Below are 25984 nucleotides of genomic sequence, written 5' to 3'. Positions count from 1 at the left end.
CGGGGCCCAAGGTGAGGTACAAGATTGCTGCCCCACGATGTTCACACGGCTCTGCGCTGAACTCTGGGTCTCAGACTCTCTTTGCGGACTTCAGTTCGGAAATGCTACTTGCTTGCGATTACCTTTTGCTTGATGCTTCTCTTATTGCATATTGGGTGTCCAATGGTCTTTTTTATTGGTTATTTTAAAAAAAAATTCTTACCGGTATGATGTGTTATTTTGTTCTCAGCACACTGGGTTAGAGTTTCTTCTTCTCATATATCTGGGGAATGTGCATGCCCTCAAATCCTTTTGTTCCTCAGATCTGGGGTACCTTGTGCTGCTGTGCAGATCTTTCTGGCTGCCTAGGGAGTTCACGGCTGTTATTATCACAGCTGTGTATATTCTGCTGCAGGCTGATACTGACCTGGCTCTTAAGGAACTGTACAAGACCAACAGCACCCTGGAACATGCATACCCAGAGGCTGCCTTCATGGATGCCGGTGACTTTAATAGAGCATCACTGTCTAAAGTCTCTCCGAAGTTTTGTCACCACATCCAGGTGAGCACACGGGGAGACAGCATACTTAATCACTGCTACTCTCCCTCTGCAACGCTTACAAAGCGCTCCTCTGCCCGCAGTTTGGAAAGTCAGATCACTGCTCCATTTTGCTGCTGCCGAGATACAGGCAGAAGCTGAAACAAGAGACAGCCATAGTTAAAACGGTCCACTGTTGGTCCAACCAGTTGGCCTCCATACCACAGGACTGCTTTGATGACGTCAACTGGAATGTCCTTCATGATGAGATGTCTCCAAGTTCATGGAAGGGGTCACAAGTTTCATCCGGAAGTGCATCTAGGAAGTAGCCCCCCAGAAATTGGTCAGGGTCTATCCAAACAAGAAACCAGAAACCCTGAATCAACAGTTCCGTGTGAGCAGAACTTAACGCGTGACACAGAACTTGTGTTGCCAGTAACAAACAGGGACTCAAGAAATGCAGCTGCAATCTGCACAAAGTAATCAAGGCAGCAAAACGACAATACAGGGACAACATCCAGACACAACTCTCTAACAACACGCAGCTTATGACAAGGTCTGCACACCACCGCAGACTTCAAAGCTAAGTGCAGTGGTGTTTCCAATATGGAGGCCTCTCCCCCAGATGAGCTAAATCTTTTTAATGCTCAGTTCGATATTGCAAACACTGAGCCCCCAAGGAGTGCCACCAGCACCTTGGTCATCTCTGAGGCTGAAGTATGCAGGTGTTTCCAATGTGTGGACGGTCACAAGGCTGTGGGACAGAACGGCATCCCAGGGAAGGTACTCAGGATGTGCATGGCACAACTGCCAGGTGTGTTTACAGACATTTTTAATCTCTGCCTCTCCCAGTGTAGAGTGCCCTCCTGCTTCAAAACATCCACCACTGTCCCTGTACCCAAAAAGACCAAGATAATATGTCTGAACGACTGGAGTACTGTTATGCTCACCTCAAAAATAAGCAGCTGCTTTGAGAGGCTGGTCAAGGACCACATCTACAGCTTGCTACCACCCACACCAGACCCGTAACAATTCACCTACCGACACAACCGATCGGCAGATGATGCAATAGCCGCTGTTCTGCATACCATCCTTACACATCTGGAGAAGAAGGATGTTCATGTGAGAATGCTGTTCTCGAACTACAGTTCAACATTCAACACCATAATTCCATCCAGGCTCGACAAGAAGCTCAGAGACCTCGGCCTTCACCCTACTTTGTGCAGTTGGATCCTGGACTTTCTGTCAGATCACCAGCAGGTGGCAAGAGTGGGCTCTCTCACCTCTGCCCCTCTGACCCTCAACACAGGGCTGTGTCCTAAGCCCCTCTCCTTTATTGATGATACTACATTGATTGGCCTTATCTCAAATAATAATGATGCAGCGTACAGAGAAGTCATCACCCTGAGACATTGGTGTCAAGAAAACAAACTCTCCCTCAATGTCACAGAAACAAAGGAGCTGGTTGTGGATTACAGGAGGAATGGAGACAGGCTAACCCCTATGGACGTCAATGGATCTGGGGTTGAGAGGGTGAACAGCTTTAAGTTCCTTGGCATAAACATCACTCAGGATCTCACGTGGTCTGAACACACCAACTGCGTAGTGAAAAGGGCACAATAGCACCTCTTTCACCTCAGACAGTTGGAGAAGTTTGGTGTGGGCCCCCCAAATCCTAAGAATTTTCTATATGGGCACAATGTCAGCTCCCTGACTGGCTGCATCACTGCCTGGTATGGGAACAGTTCTTCCCTCAATTGTAGGACTCTGCAGAGGGTGGTTCGGATAGCCCAGTGCATCTATCTGTAGATTCAGGACATTTATAAAGACAAGTGTGTTAAGAGGAAGGATCATTGGGTCCTGAGTCACCCCAATCACAAACTGTTCCAGCTGCTACCATCTGGGAAACGGTACCGCAGCATAAAAGCCAGGACCAACAGGGTCCAGAACAGCTTCTTCCACCAGGCCATCAGACTGATTAATTCACACTGATACAATTGTATTTTTATGTTATATTGACTGTCCTGTTGTACATACTATTTTTACAAATTATTATAAGTTGCACATTGCACACTTAGAGATGTAACGTAAAGATTTTTACTCCTCATGTATATGAAGGATGCAAGTAATGAAGTCAATTCAATTGAATTCAGTTCATTTGTTTTTGGGTTTCTTAGTTTTGTGGCTGCCTGCTAGGAGACAAATCTCAAGGTTGTGTAATGTATACATACTTTGATAATAAATGTACTTTGAACTTTGATTCACCACTCTCTGGCTAAAGGAAATCCTCATCTCTGTCCTATAAGGACAACCCTCTATCTTGAGGCCATGTCCTCTTGTCTTAGACTTTCCCAACACAGGAAACATCTCCACATCCACTCACCAGGCCTTTCATCATATGATGGTTTCAATTTCTGCCTTAAATATACCTCCAGACTTGGCCTCCATTGCAGTCTGTGACAGAGCATTCCACAGAGTCACCACCACCTGGCTAAAAAATTCCTCCTCATATCTGTTCTAAAGGCTCACCCCTCAATTTTGAGGCTGTGCCCTCTAGTTCTGGATACTTCCACCATAGGAAACATCCTCTCCACATCCACCCTTCCTTGTCCTTTCAACAATCAGTAGGTTTCTTCTAAATTCCAGTGAGTACTGACACAAAGCTGCCAAATGCTTCTCATATGTTAACTTCTTCATTCCTGGAATCATCCAGGTGAACCTCCTCTGGACTCTCTCCAATGACAACACATCCTTTCTGAGATATGGGCCCAAAACTTGGTAATATTCCTAGTGTGGCCTGACTGCTGTCTTACAAAGCCTCAGCATTATATCCTTGCTTTTATATTCTATTCTCCTTAAAATAAGGGCCAACATTGCATTTGCCTTCTTTACCACAAACTCAACCTGTAAATTTACCCTCTGGGAGTCTTGCACAAGGACTCTTAACTCCCTCTGCACCTCTGATGTTTGAACCTTCTCCCCATTTAGATAACAGTCTGCACTACTGTTCCTTTTACCAAAATGCATTATTGTACATTTCCCAACACTGTATTCCATGTGCCATTTTTGCCCATTCTTGCAATTTATCTAAGTCCTGCTGCAATCGCATTGCTTCTTCAGCACTACCTACCCCTTCACTTAACTTCATATCATCCACAAACATTACCACAAAGCCATCAAGTCCTAATCATTGACAATGTAAAAAGTAGCAGTCCCAATACTAACCCCCGAGGAACACCACTAGTCTCTGGCAGCCAACCAGAAAAGGTCCCTGTCAGCCATTCCTCTATCTATGCCAGTAGCTTTCCTGTAACACCATAGGATTTTATCTTGTTCAGCAGCCTCATGTGTGGCGCCTTATCAAAGCCTTCTGAAAATCCAAGTAAGTGACATCCATTGCCTCTCCTATGTCCACACTACGTGTTACTTCCTTGAAGAACTCCAACAGATTTGTCAGGCAAGACTTCCCTCTAAAGAAACCTTGCTAAATTTGACTTATTTTATCATTAGTCTCCAAGTACCTCGAAACCTCATCCTTAATAATAAACTCCAACTTTCCCAACCACTGAGGTTAGGCTAACTGACCTAAAATTTCCTTATTTTTGCCTTCCTCCCTTCTTAAAGAGTGGAGTGACATTTGCAATCTTCCAGTCCTTTGGGACCATGCTAGAATTAAGTGATTCTTGAAAGATAATGACCAATGCATCTGTTATCTCTTCAGCAAACTCTTTCAGGACACTGGGATGTATTCCCTCTGGTCCAGGTAACTTATCTACCTTAAGACTTTTCAGTTTGCCAAGTACTATTTTCCTTTGTAATAGGAACAGTACTCACGAACCTCTTGCATACTGCTAGTGCCTTCCACAGTAAAGATAGATGCATACTACCCATTAAGTTTATCTGCTATTTCTTTGTCCCCCATTACTAGCTCACCAGCATCATTTTCCAGTGGTCCAATACCAACTCTCACCTCCCTTTTACTCTTTACATAACTGAAAAACTTTTAGCATTCTGCTTTATATTACTGGATAGTCTGCCCTCATATTTCATCTTTCCTCTTCTTAGAAATGTAGAAAACCTACAGCACAATACAGGCTCTTCGCCCTGCTGAACATGTCTCTACCTAGAAATTACTAAGCTTACCTATTGCCCACTATTTTTCTGAGCTCCATGTACCTATCCAAAAGTCTCTTAAAAGACCCTATTGTATCCTCCTCCACCACCTTTGCCAGCAGCTTATTCCACGCACTCACCACTCTGAGTAAAAGACTTACCCCTGACATCTTCTCTGTACCTACTCCCCAGCACCTTAAACCTGTGTCCTTTTGTGGCAACCATTTCAGCCCCGGGAAAAAGCCTCTGACTATCCACACGATCAACGCCTCTCAACACCTTATACACCCCTATCAGATCACCTCTCATCCTCCGTCCTTTTGTTGGATTTTATAAGCTTCCCAATCATCCAACTTCCCACTCACTTTTGCTACCTTATATGCCCTTTCCTTGGCTTTTATGAAGCCTTAACTTCCCTTGTCTGCCACAATTGCTTACCCGTCATGCGAGAATTTCTTCGTCTGTGGGACTTATCTATCTGTGCCTCATAAACTATTCCCAGAAACTGCAGCCATCTCTGTTCTGCCTTCATCCCTGCCAGTATCCTCCTCCAATTCTAAGTGGGCAAGCTCCTCTCTTATGCCTCTGTAATTCCCTTTATTCCATTGCAATACTGATACATCTGACTTATGCATCTCCCTCTCAAATTGCAGTATGAATTCAATCATATTATGATCAATGTCTCCTAAGGGTTTCTTTACATTATAAGATTTGGATTATTACACAACACCCAATCTAAGATAGCCTTTTCCCCGAACAGGCTTAAGCACAAGCTGCTCTAAAAAGCCATCTCGTCAGCATTCAACAAATTCCCTCTTTTGCAATCTGACACTAACCTGATTTTTCCAAATCCTGTGCATTTTGAAGTCTTCCATTACAATTTTTCCACCTCCCTTTGCAATCTCAAACCCACATCTTGGCTGCTATTTGGAGGCCTATACACACAACCTTGTTGTAATTTGGAAGTTTGCTGCTTCAGTGACCTGGAGAGTCAGGGCTTTAGGCTTTGGAGGGTCACCAACACCAAACAGGTCAAAGGGTAGAGGCCAGACGGAGAGTGGTCCACTGGTCCTCCAGGTTCAGGGGGTTCAGCTCGGGGCTAAAAACCCTGACTTACAAAACTGTTAAGGAACCAGCAATGAAGAATTATATATCTGGGTGCAATGATACTGGGACTTGTCGATTGACAGTAGAAAAACCAAGAAGAAACTACTAACACGATGAAGGAAGCCTTGAACACCACCAGAGATGGAGGACCTTCATTACAGCCCTAAATGCCAGTGGTGCAATTGGGTGGGGGGGGGGGGGGGAGAGAGGAGAGAGGAAGGGGAAGAGACATACAACTTACTCTTGTCCCCTTTTCCTCCATTACCATTCATTCTCTCAGACTGACACACCAGAGTTCAATCACTATCATGGTGCTGGTGTCAGACTGGAACACAACAGGTCTGATCACCACGAGCTGCCTCAGTGACATCAGCACTCCTTCCTGATCAGGAGGTCAGCATCTTGGGGACTCCAGTAACAGGCAGTTCTGCTGCATGTCAATTTGCGTGGTGGGATGGAGATATGTCTCTACTAAAGGAGGTGTAAGGCACCCCTGCACTCGTCTTGTAAAGACGCTGCCAAAAAAAAGGCAATGGCAAACCACTTCTGTGGAAAAATTTGCCAAGAACAATCATGGTCATAGATCATGATCATCCACGTCGTAGGACACGGCACATAATAAAGAAGAAAACTGCTGCATGCAGAACACTTCCATTCGTTTGTTATCTGCCATATTGTATGTCTTTCTGTGGTTGGCAGCTCATCAGGAAGACTCTGATCTCAAACCTCTGTTGCCTTGTTGCAATACCCACTCACGGGGAAGACTTCGGATGTAAACCTGGAGGGAAAAATCCATAACTGGATTCCCTAAGGCAGTCCTACATTGAGTTCACCATGGACTAGCAACTCCTGCAATGCTGCTGGTGCGAAACTTTGTAGAATCAGCTGTGTGGAGAGGGGAAGCCTGTTGCATGGGCAACATCATGCTCTCTGCCCTGGCTTGCATATCATGTAAACATATTGCATATCTATGATCGACCCCGACCAACAGAGGCTTCCACTCAATACCCTAAGAATATGTCTCCAGGATTTCTTCAGTCAGTGTAGAATAATAATAACCAGTTTAATAATAGCAATCAAGGGCACCTGACTTCTCGAGGATCAGTATCGCTGCAGCTGTATTCCCAAGAGTCAAAATGTAGCATTATTTTAGTAATAGACTGCTGGCTCAAATACCTTTTTGATCATGGTGGTTTCATTTGGATCGAGCTTGACTTTCTTAGCTTTAGGTCCATCTTCTTCAGTGGGTCCAACTTTTACCACCTTCTGCTTCTCTCTGAAAGGAGATCAAAGACACTTTATACTGTATGTAACATACATTTACTTATTGAGATACAGGCGGAATAGCGCCTTCCAGATCTTTTGAGTCACAGTGCCCAGCAATTCCCTGATTTAATACTAGTTTAATCATGGAATAATTTACCATGACCAACTAACCTACCAACCAGTATGTCTTTGGACTGTGGGAGGTCATTGGGGGGGGGGGGGACATACCAACTCCTTACAGGGAACAGCAGGAATTGAACCTGGTTTGCCTGTACTGTAAAGCATTGTGTTAACTACTACGCTAACAAGTGCCCTAAATATGGGTGGTAAGATAACATAGAGCATTGGACAGTATAGACCCTTTGGTGCACAATGCTGTGCCGACCTTTTAACCTACTCTAAGATCAGCCTAACTCTTCCCTTCCACTTAGCTCTCCATGGTTCTTTCATCCACACACCTAAGAGTCTCCTACATGCCTCTACCACCACATTTGACAGGGCGTCCACAAACCCACCACTCTGTAAAAAAAAACCTTACTTCTGACAACGGCGTGCCTCTATCTAACTGTCTCTTAAATGTCTCTAATGTATCTGCCTCTATCACAACCTCCGGCAGGATGTTCCACTCGCCCACCACTCTCTGTGTAAAAAAAAAAGTGTTTATGTTTTGTAACCTTAAAACATTAATCTAATTGGAAGAAAGACAGAGGAGTCCGGGAACACAGGTTTAACTTCGAGCTTACTTTGAGCGAGGCACTCATGCATCTTTGGTAATGTGATTGATTTATTTATGTATCGACATACAGAGCATAATAGGATCTTCCAGCCATTCAAGCCGTGCTGCCCAGCAACCCCGATTTAATCCTAGCCTAATAGCATGATGACCAATTAACCTCTCAAGCGATAGGTCTTTGGAATATAGGAAAAACTGAGCACCTGGAGGAAAGCCACACAGTCCCAGGAAGGACACACAGGCAGTGGCAGGAAATGAACCCAGGTCGCTGGTGCTGTAAAACACTGTGCCAACTACTGTGTTACTGTACTGTGATGATGTAAGTAATCCACGCATTTATATATAATCTGTAATGATTATTTAAACAAAAAGAATGTTTAAATATATTTGCTGTGGAGAATTTCTTGTGGGATAACATATTCCTGACAAGGGGGTTCACTCTGTCTGGCAGGTGAGACGTGGCTGTGAAGCAATCTCAGGTTCTGGGGCCTAACAATATTTTGATGATGTAAAACAAGGCAGCACCCCCTCCCCTTTGTAACACACGCACACACAAACTGAAGGGGGAACTGTGTAGGTCAGGCAGCATATATGGAAATGAATAGATAGTCCAAGTTTCGGTCTGAGACCCTTCTTCAGGACTGAGCAGAAAAGGGAAAGATGACAAAATAAAATGATGAGGGGAGGGGAAGGAGTCCAGCTGGAAGGTGATAGGTGAAGCCAGGTGGATAGGATAGGTCAAGGGATCTGATAGGAGAGCAAAGTGGACTATAGGAGAAAGAGAAGGTCAGCCCGAAACGTCAACAGTGCTTCTTCCTATAGATGCTGCCTGGTCTGCTGCATTCCACCAGCATTTTGTGTGTGTTGCTTGAATTTCCAGCATCTGCAGATTTCCTTGTGTTTACATTGTGGACTGTGTTGGTTGCTGATGCAAATGACATTTCATTGTTTATTTCAATGGTTTTGATGTACATGTTTCAGAGTAGATTTATTATCAAAGTACATATGCAGTATAAAACCCTGACACCTGTTGTCTTCTGCACTCTGGTTGAACACACTAGTTGGGTAATCTTTCACTGATTCCTTTATGGTTATTATTCTATAGAGTTACTGAGTATGCCCACAAGAAAATGAATCTCAGGGTTGTATATGACGACATACATGTACTTTCATAATAAATTTAATTTGAACTTTTGAACTTTAAAAATTTATTTCCAATGGGGAAGGAACAGGGGAGAAAGAATTTCACCGGAAAATCACCAGAAAAGCACCCATGAAAATCTGTTGAAACGATGATGAGATATGTTGTGCTGGAAAAGCAATTTAATCTTTTGAACTTACTCCACAAATTCATGCTCTCCCAGGTCAGCAAACATGTAACCGTGGTAACCAAAGACATCGCCAGCAAAGAACTTGATATGGTGCGCTCGGCAGAACTGATCGATCTGGACCATTACATCACGGGGACAACAAGTCAGGCACACCTGCGAGGGGGAAATAAATATTAATAAAACTCCAAGTCAAGTGACTTTTTTATTGTCATTTCGACCATAACTGCTGACAGTACACAGTAAAAACAAGACGTTTTTCAGGACCATGGTGCTACATGAAACAATACAAAAACTACCGTAGATTCCGGACTACAGAGCGCACCTGATTAAAAGCCGCACGCTCTAATTTTAGAAAGAAAATCAATTTTGTACTTGTACAGGCCGCACCGGATTTTAAGCCGCAGGTGTCCCACGTTGTAATATGAGATATTTACACAGAAAGATATTACACGCGAGGATTTTTTAACTTTTAATTAAATCTGTGTGGTAACATAAACAAATATATATTGCAAATGCTTTTTTTTGAACAGTGCCTGTAACACAGCTACTTTTAAATATACATACGTATCGGTAACTCACAAATTACATTGCGTATACTTTTTTACTGAACAGTGCACGAACAACATTCCAATATCTCCTAACGACTGGTAAAAAAAAATATATATACTGCAGCCTACCAGGAAAAGTTATTGATCGCCTTCTTCATCTTCCTCCTGCGCACTAAAACCATCAAAGTCCTTCAGTGTCCGAATTGAACAACCTCAGGATCTCGTCACTCACTTTAGTCTCTTCGTTGTCGCTCTCACTTGAGCGCACGCGGTCCTCTTCATCACGCAGCAGTCCAGCCTTTCGAAACCCGCTGGTGATGGTGGAAGTTGTGACACCACTCCATGCATTTAGGATCCACTGGCAGACTTGAGTTAAAGATGCTCTTTGCATGCGTCCTGTTTTGGTAAAGGATTTCTCGCCGCTCATCATCCAAGCCTCCCACTCAACGCGCAGCGCCACTTTAAATGCCCGGTTCACGCTGATGTCCAGTGGCTGCAAATACTTCGTGGTGCCCCCAGGAATCACAGCTGGAATTGAGTTTGTACTCTTGATGGCAGCTTTCACTGAACTTTCATTGTCAGCTGCTTAAAAAATCACCATCAGTGGAAGCTTTAGTCTGGATGCTGTGCAGCTCAGAACACAAGTAAAATGCGTTCTCTCATGGCCACTTGTTTTCAGTGTGATGGACGAGTCACCTTTTTTATTAACAGTCCGAGTGAGAGGCAGGAAAAAACGTCAAAGGTACTTCATCCATATTTATGATATCATTTGGCCCGATGGAATTCTCCGCTATCTTTGTTTGAGTGAATGTGCGGAAGTTGGCAAGTTGTTCCTCGTGGTCGGGAGGGAGCTGCTGACACAGAGTCGTGTGTACTCTGACGGACAGGCCTTTTCGTCTCATAAATCTAAAACACCACGATGGCCCACCTCTAAAATCTTCGATTTTCATTTTGGTGGCGATTGCTTTAGCCTTCAGTCTGATCTGCACGGTGGAAACACCGCAGCCACCTGCTCTCTGTGTGTTAACCCAGTCTTCAAGAAAGTTTTCAAGTTCGGGCCATCTGCTATGATTACCTCTGAAAGCTTTTGTCGTCTTTTTGCATTGACTCAGTTCTTCACGCTGGCGTCTCCACCATCTCAACATCGATTTATTTATGCCAAGATTATGTGCAGCAGCTCGATTTCCTTCTTCAACCGCCAGATTGATCGCCTTTAACTTAAAAGCTGCATCATATGCTTTTCTTCGAGTGTTTTCCATGTTGATGAGGGTGAGTACAAATGATTGATTTACAATAATTTAATTGTGAAAGTGCGCTTGATTTATTGTACAATTTCATTGGACCGCTGTGAACTACTCATCAATTTTATTGGTCTACTGTTACGAGGCAAAATGTTTTTGGCGGCATGAAAAAAAAACATGCATTAGCCGCACCGTAGTATAGGCCGCGGTGTTCAAAGCGTGGGAAAAAAGTAGCGGCTTATAGTCCGGAATTTACGGTACACTGAACTACGTAAAAACAACAGAAATAACTACACTAAACTACAGACCTACCCAGGACTACATAAGGTGCATAAAACAGTGCAGGCATTAGAATAAATAATAAACAAGACAATAGGCATAGTAGAGGGCAGTAGGTTGGTGTCAGTCCAGGCTCTGGGTATTGAGGAGTCTCATAGCTTGGGGGAAGAAAGTGTTACATAGTCTGGTCATGACAGCCTGAATGCTTTGGTGCCTTTTCCCAGACGGCAGGAGGGAGAAGAGTTTGTATGAGGGGTGCATGGGGTCCTTCATAATGCTGTTTGCTTTGTGGATGCAGCGTGTGGTGCAAATGTCTGTGATGGCGGGAAGAAAGACCCCGATGATCTTCTCAGCTGACCTCACTGTCCGCTGCAGGGTCTCGCGATCCGAGATGGTGAAATTTCTGAACCAGGCAGTGATGCAGCTGCTCAGGATGCTCTCAATACAACCCCTGTAGAATGTGATGAGGATGGGGGGTGGGAGATGGACTTTCCTCAGCCTTCACAGAAAGTAGAGACGCTGCTGGGCTTTCTTTGCTATGGAGCTGGTGTTGAGGGACCAGGTGAGATTCTCCGCCAGGTGAACGCCAAGAAATTTGGTGCTCTTAATGATCTCTACCGCAGAGCCGTTGATGTTCAGCGGAGTGGTCGCTCCGTGCCCTCCTGCAGTCAACAACCATTTCTTTTGTTTTGTTCACATTCAGAGACAGGTTGTTGGCTCTGCACCAGTCTGTTAGCCGCTGCATCTCCTCTCTGTAAGCTGACTTGTCATTCTTGCTGATGAGACTCACCACGGTCGTGTCATCGGCGAACTTGATGATGTGGTTCGAGCTGTGTGTTGCAGCACAGTCATGGGTCAGCAGAGTGAACAGCAGTGGACTGAGCACACAGCCCTGGGGGTTCCCCGTGCTCAGTGTGATGCTGTTGGAGATGCTGCTCCCAATCCGGACTGACTGAGGTCTCCCAGTCAGGAGGTCTAATATCCAGTTGCAGAGGGAGGTGTTCAGGCCCAGTAGGCTCAGCTTTCCGATCAGTTTCTGAGGAATGATTGGGTTGAATGCTGAACTGAAGTCTATGAACAGCATTCAAACGTACGTGGCTTTTTTGTCCAGGTGGGTTAGGGCCAGGTGGCCATAGCGTCCTCTGCTGAATGGTTGGGACGGTACGCAAACTACAGGGGGTCCAGTGAGGGGGGGGGGGAAACAGCAGGGTCTTGACGTGTCTCATGACGTGCCTGTTGAAACACTTCATGATGATGGATGTGAGTGCAAAGCGACGGTAGTCATTGAGGCAGGACACTGAAGGCTTCTTCGGTACAGGGACAATGTTGGTGGCCTTGAAGTACGTTGGAATGACGGCGCTGCTCAGGGAGATGTTGAAGATGTCAGTGAGAACATCTACTAGCTGGTCTGCACATCCTCTGAGCACTCTACCAGGAATATTGTCTGGTCCAGCTGCCTTCCGTGGGTTGACCCTGCACAGGGTTCTTCTCACATCGGCCACGTGGTTCATTTTATTGTCAAAATGTGTGTACAATACAACTCTGATATCCGTCTTCTCCAGATAGCCATGAAATACGAAAAACCTCACTGGATTTGTTGAAAGAAAGGACATGAAAAAGAAAAAGCAGCAAAACTCACAAACCTCAAACCCCCACCGCCTCCCTCTTACAAAAAAAACTAACAGATCACCCACACAGAAAGCAGCAGCTGCAAACATCAAAACCCCAAACACCCTCAACCCCATCCCTTGCAAAAAAATGACAATTACATCAAACCTCAAACCCCTTTGTTGCAAAAAAAAGTGACGATAGCATCCAACCCCCTCACACACAAAAACACAAAAAACTAACAGATCATTCACACAGAAAAACACCAAGAACATCAGACCCCAAATCCCAAACTCTCCCCTCACCCAAAATGTAACATATTGCCCATCAGCAGCAAGAACAAAAACACTGAAAACTGAAGACCAATATAAAGTACAGTCCAATAATCACATAAATCTCAGAATTTTGAAAACATCCTGCCGTTGGCATCAATGAAAACTGCCACAACAACTCATTAACTGGCCACCTGTTAATTATATCAGTTACAGAACTTAGTTTTGGTGTCTACAATTAAAAATTGGAGTGTGTGCGGGTTGTGGGTAGGAGGTTACATGAGCTCCATGTGAACTGAATGTGGAAGGGAAAGAGTGAATAGATTTTGAGGTGGGGGGGGGGGTGTGTGTGTGTGTGTGTGTGTGTGTGTGTGTGTGTGTGTAAGTGTAAGAGTAAGAATGAGAAAAGTCAATAGAGGCATCCAAGGCAGTGATTGGTGAACAAGCCACAAAACGGTAACTGCAAGGAATGCAATCCCAGTGGAATAACGTACCCTCCGCCATAAAGTAACAGAAGGTCCTCAGAAACAGAAATTCCAAATATTACTAAATAGGTCTTGCCATGTTACAACTGTGGACATCAGTCAGCAGTTAACACACCACACATCCCCCATTCAGTGCAGTTCTTTGTGGTTCAAAGTACATTTATTATTTAAGTATGAATACTTTATACAACCTCAAGATTCGTCACCTTACAGACAGCCAGTAAACAAAAAAACCCAAAAGAACCCATTACAAAAAAAGACCAATGCGCAGAGAAGAAAAGCCACATTGTGCAAACAATAAAAGTGAGCACATAGCATTCAGAATGGAAGTGAGTCCACAGACACGAAGCCCAGAGCAGCCGGAGCAGGCCACAGCCACAGTCTCAGTTCAGCACACAGCTGAGTAAACATTGCAAACAGAACTGACCTGACCCACGCCCCTGGTTCGACATCCTGCCTTTTCAATCTGACCTGACGTTTAAATCGTTCATTGGATCATTCCTGGGCCTTGTCGCCTTGATATACTCTGGGCCTGGACCCTGCCCCGTGCCCTCACATTTTGGCCCATATCCAACCTTTCCAGAACAGTCTGATGAAACTCCAGGTTTCCTGGCTCTTGGCTTAGGTGGATGGGCCTTGACTTTGCCTCAAGTCTGCCTCGATTTCTCCTCGCACCTGCTTACTTCAGTCCTCGACTCTTCCTCACCTCCGCACACCTCTTCGTTGTTTGTGGTGATCGCTTACCAGTAATTTTACCAGAAAATTTTATTAATAATATATTTAGTTGTATCCTTTGCTTTGTTTGTCACCAATAAGTAGTCACCGGGTTTCCCTGGCGCCAGTAAACATAGAATATTATAGCACATACAGGACCTTCAGCTTACAATGTTGTGCCAAGCTTTAAACCTTTCTCAGCGATCAATCTTAACTATTCCCTCCCAAAGAGCCCTCCATTTTTCTTTCATCCATGTACCGATCTAAGAGTTTCAGAGTAGGAGGAGAACACACAGTACTGTGCAGAAGTCTGAGGCGCATGTACAAAAAGTCTGTAAAGTGAAAATGATTTTAAAAACAATGAAATTAAAAGATTCTAAATATCAAAAGAATTGCTATAACGAGCTGTAAGCAGTATAAAAACTAAACCAAATCAATATTTGGTGTGACTTTAAAACTGCATCAATTCTCTTACTTCACTGTCGAACTAAGAAAATCAGCTGGTAGGTTGTTCCAAATACCTTGCAGAACCGACCACAGTTCCTCTGCAGACTTTAGCTTTCTCCTTTGCTTCTGTCTCCCAGGTAATCCCAGACAGGCACGATCAGGGCTCTGTAGAGGCCACACCATCTGTTGCAGAACTCCTTGTTCTTCTTTTCGCCGAAGATAGTTCCTTATGACCTCAGCTGTGTGTTTGGGGTCATTGTTCTGCTGCAGAACGAAGTTGCGACCAATCGGGCGCCTTCCCGATGGTATTGCGTGATGGATGAGAATCTGCTTGTTCTTCTCATCATTGAGGTTTCCATTACTTCTGACCAGATCACCAACTCCATTTGCAAAAATGTAGCCCCAAACCTGCAGGCAACCTCCACCGTGCTTCACTGTTGGCTGCAGACACTCATCCATGTAGCGCTCTTTAGCTTTTCTGTGGACAAACTGCCTCCTGTTTGAACCAAAAAAAAAATCAAACTTTGACTTGTCAGTCCAGAGCACGTGTTGTCATTACTCAGCATCCTAGTCATTGTGTTTTTGTGCGTGAGTCTCTTGCCTGTTTCCATTTCAGAGGAATAGTTTTTTGGCAACAACTTCTTCCATGAAGAACAACTTCTGACAAGATTCTCTGGACTGGAGAGGGTGCACTTGAATTCCAGTGGTTTTGGTGAGATCTGAGCTGACAGTAATGCAGGACTTATTCCGATTTAGAAGGGATGTCAGTTTGATGTATCTCTCATCTGCTGCACTCAGTTTCTGTGACCAACCACCGGTTTCTGGTTGTTTGGCTTGCATTCTGCAAAGGTTTGGCAAACGTTCTGCTTGCCTGTTTCTTTGTGCTTCTTGGACAGCTCATCTTGAAACTCCTGTCTACCACAAAATTTCTGCTTGGGAGAGAGCTTGCTGATGCAGGATGACCGCCTTGTGTTTTGTCTCACTCTTGCCGTGGAATAAGAATCGATGAACTAAAGGTTAAACTGTCACATCGGTCACACCCTCACCTTTTAGTTTGGTTGTCCTTCACCCAATTTGCTCCTTCTACACCCTGCTTAGTTCATTCAACTCATTATGTCATTAAACAAAGATTACAAACAGGATGCTAATGATCAATCATGCATTGGAAACAAAGGAATGCAACCTTTTGTGCTTCATGGAGACCTGGCTGACAGAGGAGATACCGGATCATGCTATTGAGCCCTCTGGGTTCTTCCTGTTCTGGGCAGACAGGTCGAAGAACCTCACTGGGAAGAGTAAAGGAGGAGGGGTATGGTTCATGGTCAACAGTGCTTGGTTCAACCCCCCGAATGTGCATAAACTCAAATCCTTTTGTTCCCCAGACCTGGAATACCTGGTGCTGCTGTGCAGACCCTACTGGTTGCCTACCTAGGGAGTTCACAACTGTTATCATCACAGCGGTGTACATTCTGCTGCAGGCTGATACTGACCTTGGCTCTCAAGGAACCCTACGAGACTATCAACACGCTGGAGACTGCAAACCCAGAGGATGCCTTCATTGTGACCGGTGACTTTAATCAAGCGTTGCTGACTAAAGTCTCTCCGAAGTTTTGTCAGCACATCCAGGTGAGCACTCGTGGAGATAACACACTTGGCGACTGCTACACTCCCTTCCACACCATTTACAGAGCTCTCCTTCACCCAAGGTTCACAATGAATAGCACAGCTAACTTGTGGCGAGGGCTGCATACCATTGCAGACTTCAAAGCCAAACGCTGTGGTGCTGCCAACATCACGGCCTCTTTCCCAGATGAGCCCAATTGTTTTTATGCTTGTTTCAATGTCCCTAACTCTGAGCCTGAGGAAAGCCACCTTAACAACCTGCAAGCTGATCATCTCTGAGGCTGAGGTATGCAGATGTATCCAACAAGTGGACAGTCACAAGGCTGCGGGACCAGATGGCATCCCAGGGTGAGTACTTAGGATGTGCGCAGCACAACTGGCAGGTGTGTTTACTGACATTTTTAATCTTTCCCACTCCCAGCATAGAGTGCCCTCCTGCTTCAAATTATCCACCATTGTCCCTGTACCTAAAGAGGCCAAGGTAACACGCCTGAACGACTGGCATCCTGTCGCACTCACCTCAATACTAAGCAAATGCTTTGAAAAGCTGGTCAAGGATGACATCTGCAGCTTGCTACCACGCAATCTGGACCCTCTACATTTCGCCTACAGACACAACCGATTGGCAGATGATGCAATAGCCGCTGTTCTGCATACCATCCTTACACAACTGGAGAAGGAGGATGCTGTTCTTGGACAACAGTTCAGCATTCAACATCATAGTTCCATCCAGACTTGACAAGAAGCTCAGAGACCTTGGCCTTTTCTGGTTGGCTGCTGGTGACTAGTGGTGTTCCACAGAGGTCTGAGTTGGGACCATTTCTTTTTACATTTTTCGTCAATGACTTGGATGACAGAATTGATGGTGTTGTTGCAGTTGCAGACAATTTGAAGACAGGTAGAGGGGCAAGTAGTTTTGAGGAAGTAGCGAAGCTTCAGAAGGACTTGAACAGATTAGGAGAATAGACAGGTGGAATACAATGTCAGGAAGTGTATGGTCATGCACTTTGGTAGAAGAAATTAAAGAAGACTATTTTTTAAATGGAGCGAAAATTTAAAAATCTGAGGCTTGGGAGTCCATGTGCAGAATTTCCTAAAGGTTCATTTGCAGGTTGAGTCTGTGGTGAGGAAGGTACATATGATGTTTGCATCAATTTCAAAAGACCTAGAATATAAAAGCTACGTTGTAATGTTGAGGCTTTATAAAGCACAGGTGAGGCCTCACTTGGAGCACTGTGAGCAGTTTTGGTCCCCTATCTTAGAAAGGATGTGCCGACACAGGAGAAGGTTCAAAGGACATTCACGAAAATGATTCTAGGATTAAACGGCTTGTCATATGAAGAGTGTTTGATGGCTCTGGGCCTGTATTCACTAGAATTCAGAAGAATTAGGGATGACCTAATTGAAACCTAACGAATGGTGAAAGGTCTTGATAGAGTGGATATGGAGAGGATGGTTCCTATAGTGGAAGAGTCCAGGACCAGAGGGCACAGCTTCAGAATAGAGGGGTGTCCTTTTAAAATGGAGATGAGGAAGAAATTCTTTAGCCAGAAAGAGGTGAATATGTGTAATTCATTTCCACAGGTGGTCTTGGAGGCCAAGTCTTTAGGTCCTTAAGACAGAGGCTGATAGATTCTTGATTGGTCAAGGCATGAAGGAATAAGGGGAGAAGACAGGAGATTGGGGTTGAGGGTAAAAATGGCTAGAACAGACTCAACAGGCTTTATGGTCTTATGTTAACATAGATGCACTTTGATAAGAACATTTGCCTTTGCACTTTTTCTCTGGATACTTGCTGCTGATTGGCAGCATGTTATAAACCTGAGCACTTGGCCCATGATCGGTCTCTTATTGTTCTGTTATCCTGACTCATGAGGTTCAGCACTGGGCTCATTGCTCATCATTTCTGTCCTCTTCAACGTTCCAGAAAGGTTAAAGTTATAGGCAAGCAAGCACCATCTTTCCTGGTCCCTAAACCACAAGTTTGTACACAAGGCAACAGCACAAAAACACACACACACACACACTCACTCTCAAGACTCCAATTATGAAGATATGCTGAACTCACTTAAGACAGAGTTTGAAATAGGGACACAGCCCATGAGGCACAAAAAGTCACAAAACTTTCACTCTAACAACGGCAATGCATTCAAATGAACAGATTTTTAACCTTGAAAACTGCATCAGGAATCCACCTTCAGCATATCACAAACATTATAACATGGCTTGAGAAACCAAATATATGGAACAATTATTACCATCAGTCTCCTGAAGCACTGTAGGTAATCTCACTCACCCTCAACACAAACTTATTTCACAACCTACACACTCACTTTCAAGGACTCTACAACCCTTGTTCTCAGTATTTTTTTAAATTTGCAGTTTTTGTCACCTACCTACAGGAAAGAGGTAAATGAGGTTGAAAGAGTACAGAATAGATCTACAAGGGTGTTGTTGAGTCTGGAAGACCTGAGTTGTAAGGAAAGATTGAACAGGTTAGGACTTTATTCCTTAGAACGTAGAAGATTGAGAGGAGATTTGACAGAGGTATACAAAATTATGAGGGGTTTCGATAGGGTAACTGCAATCAGGCTTTTTCCCACTGAGATTGGTTGGCACTACAACCAGAGGTCATGAGCTAAGAGTGAAAGGTGAAAAGTTTAAGGGGAACATGGGGGGGGGGGCGGGGGGAAGCTTCTTCATTCAGAGGGTCATGAGAGCGTGGAACGAGCTGCCAGGTTAAGAGGTGCATGTGATGTTTAAGCAAAGTATGGAAAGGTACATGGATGGTTGGGATATGGAGGGCTATGGTCCCAGTGCAGGTTGCTGCCATTAGGCAGTTTAAATGGTTTCAGCCCGGACTAGATGGGCTGAAGGGCCTGTTTCTGCACTGTACTTTCTATGACTATAATTTATATGGTTACATAAGAAAAGACCAAGAGTAGGCCTGTGCAGCAGATCTGCTGTTCAGTAAAATCATAGGTTATTTTCTATTTCAGCAGCACTTTCCTGTTCCTTTGATTCCATGTATATCCAAAAATTATCAATCTCTTTCTTGAATATAGTAATAGAATAGCATATTACTTTATTTTCATTGTTCAAGACAAGAAGATTGTGGTGTTACTCCAGTCTGTGCAAAATGGTTATTTACATTGCAAGCAACAGTTTAAATAATTTTTAAAAATTCCTATATTTACAAGCAACAAGTGACTTTGATTATTCATAACACTCAGAGGCCATTGGCAAGCCTGAGTGTAGCATTATTCAGCTATGTAACAGCCCTCAGGAAGAAACTGTTTTTTCAGTCTTACTGTCTTAGCTAAGATGTTTCTGTACCTCCTACTAGATCGCATGAGATTGAACAGACAGTGCCTGGGATGGGATGGGTCTTTAATGATGTTACAAGCACGCTGTTGGCAATGAGAGTTGTAGATTGCCTCCAAGTCCAGTAGTTAAGTCCCAATGATGTCCTGAGCCATCCTAATCACCCATTGGAGTGCTCTGTGATCTGTCTTGCTGCAGAGCCCCACACCATCATTCCCTACGTCAGTATGCTCTCTGTCACACATTAGTAAGTTAGACAGCGATTTTTGAGGCAGGTTAACTTTCCACCGAAGGTTCAATACTGTAAGGGTAAAAGTTCTTTCCATTTCCATCACATTCCCAATTCCATTTTCAAAGAGGATATGTTAAATAAAAACTGATTGTGAAGACATACAATACAGTCAGCAGTTCAGAATCAGATTTAATATCACTGGCAAATTTATTTTGCAGCAGCAGCACAGTGCAATACATAAAAATACTATAAATTACAATATGAAATGTGTATAAAAATTCTTAAATAGCAGTGAAATAAATTACTAGATAAATACAAAGAAAAATAAGATGATTGAACAAAGATCAGAAAAATGCAGCATAAAAGCTAATTAAAAGTTAAAGAGTTGAAATAAAAATATTAATGATACTTGGGTAAGCCCCTGTAATCTAACTGTTTTCATGATATTCACTCATATGTGTAATAACTTTGGTACTCTGTACATAATGCGAAGGAGACAGATGTGCTATAAATTTCAATATTCCAGTTATGGATGGAACTGAAAAATGTAATGACAATGGTAATAATAATTCCAGAGTTTCACATCATTAGAAGTAAGTTTGAGCAGGCTGATTTAACTGCTAAGCTGCTCCTTTACCTTTCTCCTTCCCTCCCCCACTGACCCACTTGGACTGACTTTTAAAGCTTTCGGTTGACCGGTTCTTAAAGGTCTAAAGCAATATTTCACAGTGTGATGCCTCCCTTGTTTCTGTACCTCTTGCATGATTAGGTTTGGAAATCCCCTCCCTGTTCTCAAAGCAGTGGGACCTCGACCAGATGTTGAACGTTAGATTCAAGGCAGCTTCTTATTCATATTCTAATGTCATCTGGATATTAATAAATGGCGCTGTGCGCTGTTCTCTTTGAGTTGATAAAAAGCACACAAAAAACCTGGCTATCTGTATCAAGAACATATCTCCCTCACTCACTGAAACCATTTCGATACTGTTCAGTTATACAACTTTGGGCATCCAAGTCAAGTGATTTTGCTTTGTCTATTTCTTATCTTATTACACTGAACAACAAAGATTTTACTTCGTGAATACTTTGGATGTAACTTATGGATTTTGGGCTGATAATCACGAAAATCACCATGAAATTACCCTATCATGCACCTTTTTAAAAAAAATCACCTACATTTGTTATTTCAATTCATAATTCAAGTCAGAGTAACTGTTGCCAAGATTAAGGAAGGCAATTTTGTTGGTCCACAAACCAAACAGGTCATCAATGACAGGCAATTCGAAGAACTTCTAGTGGGACCAGAGAAAATCACATGGAAGGCATTCAAGGATTTTGCTGAAAAATTTCTTGGCAAATGCAGAGCACCAGAATACATGCAGCTGGTTGACAACAGGCTTCAAGCATACAAAAACCATGAAGAGCAACATGTCACGAATGATCCATTTTCTGCATTCCCATTTATGGTTTTTCCCTGCAAAAATTGGTGCTATCACTAACGAGCATGGTGGAAGGTTTCACGAAGACATTGCAGTCATGAAGAAACTGTATCAGGGCAACTGGAATCCATCAGTGCTGGCGAATTATTGTTGGACACTTAAGCCAGAAGCCTCAGACACTGAGTACAAATGAAAATCATCAACAAAACATTTTTAGCTTTGATGAACTATTACAAAGTGTCAGCTCCATTATACAATTAAATGCATTATATTCAATAAAAATTAATTTATTGTGTCTCCAAGTTCCTCCATGATAAAAGTAGTTTGAAATATTTGTGTCCAGCTTCAAGCAGACTATCATAAACTAAAAAAAATTTAGAAGCAACAATTAAAAAAATTGTTATTTGTTATTTAAACCACATTAAGACATCCCAATATATGGACTCTTTAGTGACTTTAAAGCCCTAATAAACTTTCACTTGATACTGACTGGTTTGCTGATTATTGAAGTGAATGTTTCTGGGCAAACCTTTTGGAGCTAAGGAGGATGAAAGGTGACTTGATAGAGGTGTACAAGATGATAAAAAGTATAGATAGTGAGGATAGCCCGAGACCCATAATTTTAAGGTAATTGGAAGAAAGTACGGGGGAAGAGCCATGTCAAGGTTAGGTATTTTACACAGAGTGGAAGAAGCAAGGAATGTGCTGCGGGGATTGTGTAAGGGGCAGACACATTCAGGACATTTAGGTGATTTCCTAAATCAGGGGTTCCACGTATGCCATGGAACCTTACCATTAACAGAGGATTCAAGGACCACATATTGGGAACCCCTGCCCTAGATAGACAACTGGATGATCGAAATCCTGGGTAGAGACAAAGGAATACTGTCGCACTCAGATGTAAAAGGATTCTTCATTGCTGTTTCTGTAACAATTTTGTTTCATCAATCAGTGTTGATAGACATGAGCTGAACCCCTGAACCAGGAGGTCCGGTGGACCACTCTTAGACTGCCCTCTACCCTTTGACCTGCTTGACATGGGTGACCTTACCAACGCACAAGGCCCTAATTCCAGCCAGTATAGCTCTCCAGGTCACTGAGGCACACAAGCTTCAATACCCCACAACAAGGTTCTATCCTCTTGGAGGAGATTGATCTTAGAGATGGTGAAAAATCCAGCACAACTCTGTGGACCGAAGGGCCTGTGTTGTGCTGTAATGTTCTATTTCGACGTAAATTTCTGTGCCCCTTCCCATGTGCGGGTTTCCTAATGTGAATGTTCTAATGGTGCCTCTTCCTCACTATTCAATCCCTTAGTGAGTTTTCTAATTGTCTTGCAGGAAAACAAAACCCTGCTAAATCAGGTTGCTTATGCTCTCGAGTTCTGAAGAATGAGAAGTGATTACTAAAGCACCCAGAGCAAAGAGGGTTTCAACTCAATGGTTATTCCACCCCTCAACCTATCCACCACTTCTAGGAACCGCACTCATTGCTGTCAGGCCCCATCACTCAGGACAGGCCCTCTTCTCATTTCTACCATCAGGGAAGAGATACAGGAGCCTGATGACAAACACTCAAAGATTCAGGAACAGCTTCACCTCTGACAACTGATTTTTGAATGGAACACTACTTCACTACTATCTTTTTGCAATACAATGAATTTATTTTTAAAAATGCATTTCTTATTGTAATTTATAACCTTTTATTATCATGCATTGCAATGTACTGCTGCTGCAAAACTACAAATTTCACAATACACACCAGTGATATTAAACACGATTCAGATTCAGAAATCAAAACTTTTTATAAAGACGTTTTGCAAACTCTCTGGAAGAGCTGGAGCTAAGTATCTGTGCATGCCTTTTGCATTAGAATTTGCACAGCTATTGTGAACTTAGTTCCTGATTTCCAATTCAGTAACTATACCAGAGGGGGGAAGGGAATTAACATCTGAAGAAATCTGCACCTTGTTGAGTGATGAGCACATTCTAGACTTGAGGAAACAGATGGAGCGTGCTGTTACGGAAAACAGTCCCACATTATATAAACTCAGCAGTCAATGGATTAATCTGTTCTGAATTTTGCAACTGTGTGGTGGTGAGAGATCCAACCCATCACATTTAAAATCTGACCTGACTCAATCATTAAAATCTCACCGTAAAGTGAGTGTGCATGGAATGCACTGTCTGGAGTGGTGCTGGAGGCAAATATGATGGGGTTGTTCAAGAGGTTTTTAGATGGGCACACAAACACCCAGGAAATGGAAGAATGTTGACAATCTCTCTCTACACCCATAACTGTGTGGCTTGGCACAATTCAAGTGCCATTTATAAATTTGCTGACCTTGTTGGCAGAATTTAGGATGGTGACGACAGGCGTACAGGAGCAAGATATGGCAGCCAGTTGAGTGGAGTTGCAGCAACAATCTTGCACTAAAAGTCAGTAAAACCAAAGAGCTTCAGAAAGGGTAAGAGGAGGGAAATGCACTAATCCTCATAGAGGGATCAGAAGTGGAAAGAGTGAGCATTTTCAAGTCTTGGGTATCAATATCTCTGAGAATCTAACACGGACCCAACATATTGAAACAGCTACAAAGAAAACATGGCAATGACTATATTTCATTAAGAGATTGAGATCTGAAAATCTCTACAAATTGTACCACAGCGCACATTTAAATTAGCTGCATCATCATCTGAGATGGGGGGGGGGGCACTGCACAGGATCGAAGCAAGCTGCAGTGTTGTAAGCTTAGTCAACTCCATCATGGGCACTAGCCTTCATAGTATCTAGGGAACAATGCCTCAAAAAGGCAGCATCCATCATTAAGGACCCCCATCACCCAGAACATATCTTGTTCTCATTGCTACCATTCGGAAGGAGGTACAGAAGCCTGAAGGCACACACTCAATGATTCAGGAACAGCTTCTTCCCTTCCACCCTCTGATTTCTGATTGGACATTCAATCCATTAATGGTACCTCACTGCTTTTTATTCCTGTAATGCGCTGTAAGGTTTCACTGCAAATGCAATGGTCTCGCTGTAATGTTTCATGCCAATGCAATGGTTTCTCTGTAGCAGCAGTGTTTAGATTATGACTACAGATAACGGGGACTTTGGAATGTGTGTCATCCAATGACAGGTATGATGATTTTTCTTGTGTGTCTGAAAGAAGGTATTCACGGTCTTTCGTTGGGGAGAGATGAAGAGAGAAGACGCAAATGGAGAGAGTCAGTAGACCGCCGGATGGAGTGGATCCGGAGCAAGGGTCCGAGGGTCAGCGACACTCGAAGGAGGACGATGGGGAACGAATGGACGGAACAATGAGCTCCAACGTGCACTTTAGACAGTTTCATTAAAATACGCCCCCTTTCTTTTTATTTTCTTTACCAACCCTATAATCAGATTAAGATTTAGAGAGTTCAATCGTTTAACTGCATATGGTGTACTGTCTGAAATTTTGCGATGCGCATTTGTATCCGGGCCACACATCACGCAGCATCCACACAAACGAGATTTCTAAGTTTGGCAGGGCCAGAAGCCATCTTCCCCTAGACAAACGCTTGCTGGCCAAACCTGAGGGGTACATTCCTATTTTTGCACTGCTAATTTGATTTAACTAATATACATCTTACAGTAATTCATACTTTTTGCCTCTATTATTGTGTATCGCAATGTACTGCTGACAACAAATTTCACGACAATTGCCGGAAATATTAAACCTGATTCTGAAAAAATATTGAAGCAGAAAGGATAAGTTTAAAATGTTGAATAGATTCAAATGCTATTCCCTGGAACGTACGGGTTGGTTGGTTAATTGGTCACATAGGTGTAATTGGATAGTGCTTGCTTGTTGGGGTGGAAGGGCCTGTTACTGTGGTGTACACAGCCGTCCCAAGGAATGAGTGTGCGATTCTTGTTATGTTATTAGGGAATGAGACAGGGCAGATGACAAAAGTTTGTTCAGGGAAACACATTCTATCTAGTGATCATAATGTCATTAGTTTCATAGTAAACATGGAAAAAGTTCTGCAGATAGATAGCTTGTGATTCTAAACTGGAGGAAGGCCCATTTTGATGGTATCAGAAAGGATCTGGCAAGTGTGGATTGGGACAGGCTGTTTTTTTGGCAAAAGTGTTACTTGGTATGTGGGAGGCATTCAGAAGTGATATTTTGAGAGTACGAAGCTTGCATATACTGGTCAGAATAAAAGATAACAATAACAGATAGCAACAGAGAGGACAGTCACAACTTCAGCAAACCTATCCAGGCATAGCACACAGATATTGACGTCCTAGTTAAGGAAAAAAAGATGCATAGCAAGTACAGGCAGAACAGAACAAACGAGGTACTTATGGAGTACAAGAAATGTAAAAGAATTCTACAGATATGTTAAGAGCAGAAGGATTGCAAGGGACAAAATTGGTTCCCGGGAAGCTCAGAATGGTAATCTATATGTGGAGCCAGGAGAGACGGGGGAGACTTTAAATGGGCTTTTTGCATCCTGTTTCTGTGCTGTACTTTTCTATAACTCCTTATGACCACAGAGGAGCACCTTGCCAAATAGAATGTGGTGACTCAGGGTGACGATTCGACATTGTCTGATACTCATTGGAGAATGGCCACTGATGGAACCCTACCACACAGATCCACACTCTGAGGAGGAATACAGATAGGATGAGAAGATTAAAGATAATCTCAGAGCAA

General features: G+C 43.3%; 1 protein-coding gene across 1 annotated transcript in view; it reads right to left on the bottom strand.

Moving 5' to 3' along the window:
• The window catches only part of sae1 (SUMO1 activating enzyme subunit 1), a 209580-nt gene that overhangs the window by 138210 nt on the left and 45386 nt on the right, over positions 1 to 25984 (bottom strand). Inside the window, exons 4-5 of the mRNA XM_059985018.1 lie at positions 9078 to 9220; positions 6914 to 7013 (exon numbers count right to left, since the gene is read on the bottom strand). Coding sequence (XP_059841001.1) covers positions 6914 to 7013; positions 9078 to 9220 — 243 coding nt within the window. The remainder of the gene's footprint in view (positions 1 to 6913; positions 7014 to 9077; positions 9221 to 25984) is intronic.

This window comes from Hypanus sabinus, chromosome 11 (assembly GCF_030144855.1).
Source record: "Hypanus sabinus isolate sHypSab1 chromosome 11, sHypSab1.hap1, whole genome shotgun sequence".
Lineage (NCBI taxonomy): Eukaryota > Metazoa > Chordata > Chondrichthyes > Myliobatiformes > Dasyatidae > Hypanus > Hypanus sabinus.
The sequence above is the reverse complement of the archived record's forward strand: the minus strand, read 5'-3'. Positions and strand labels throughout refer to the sequence as shown.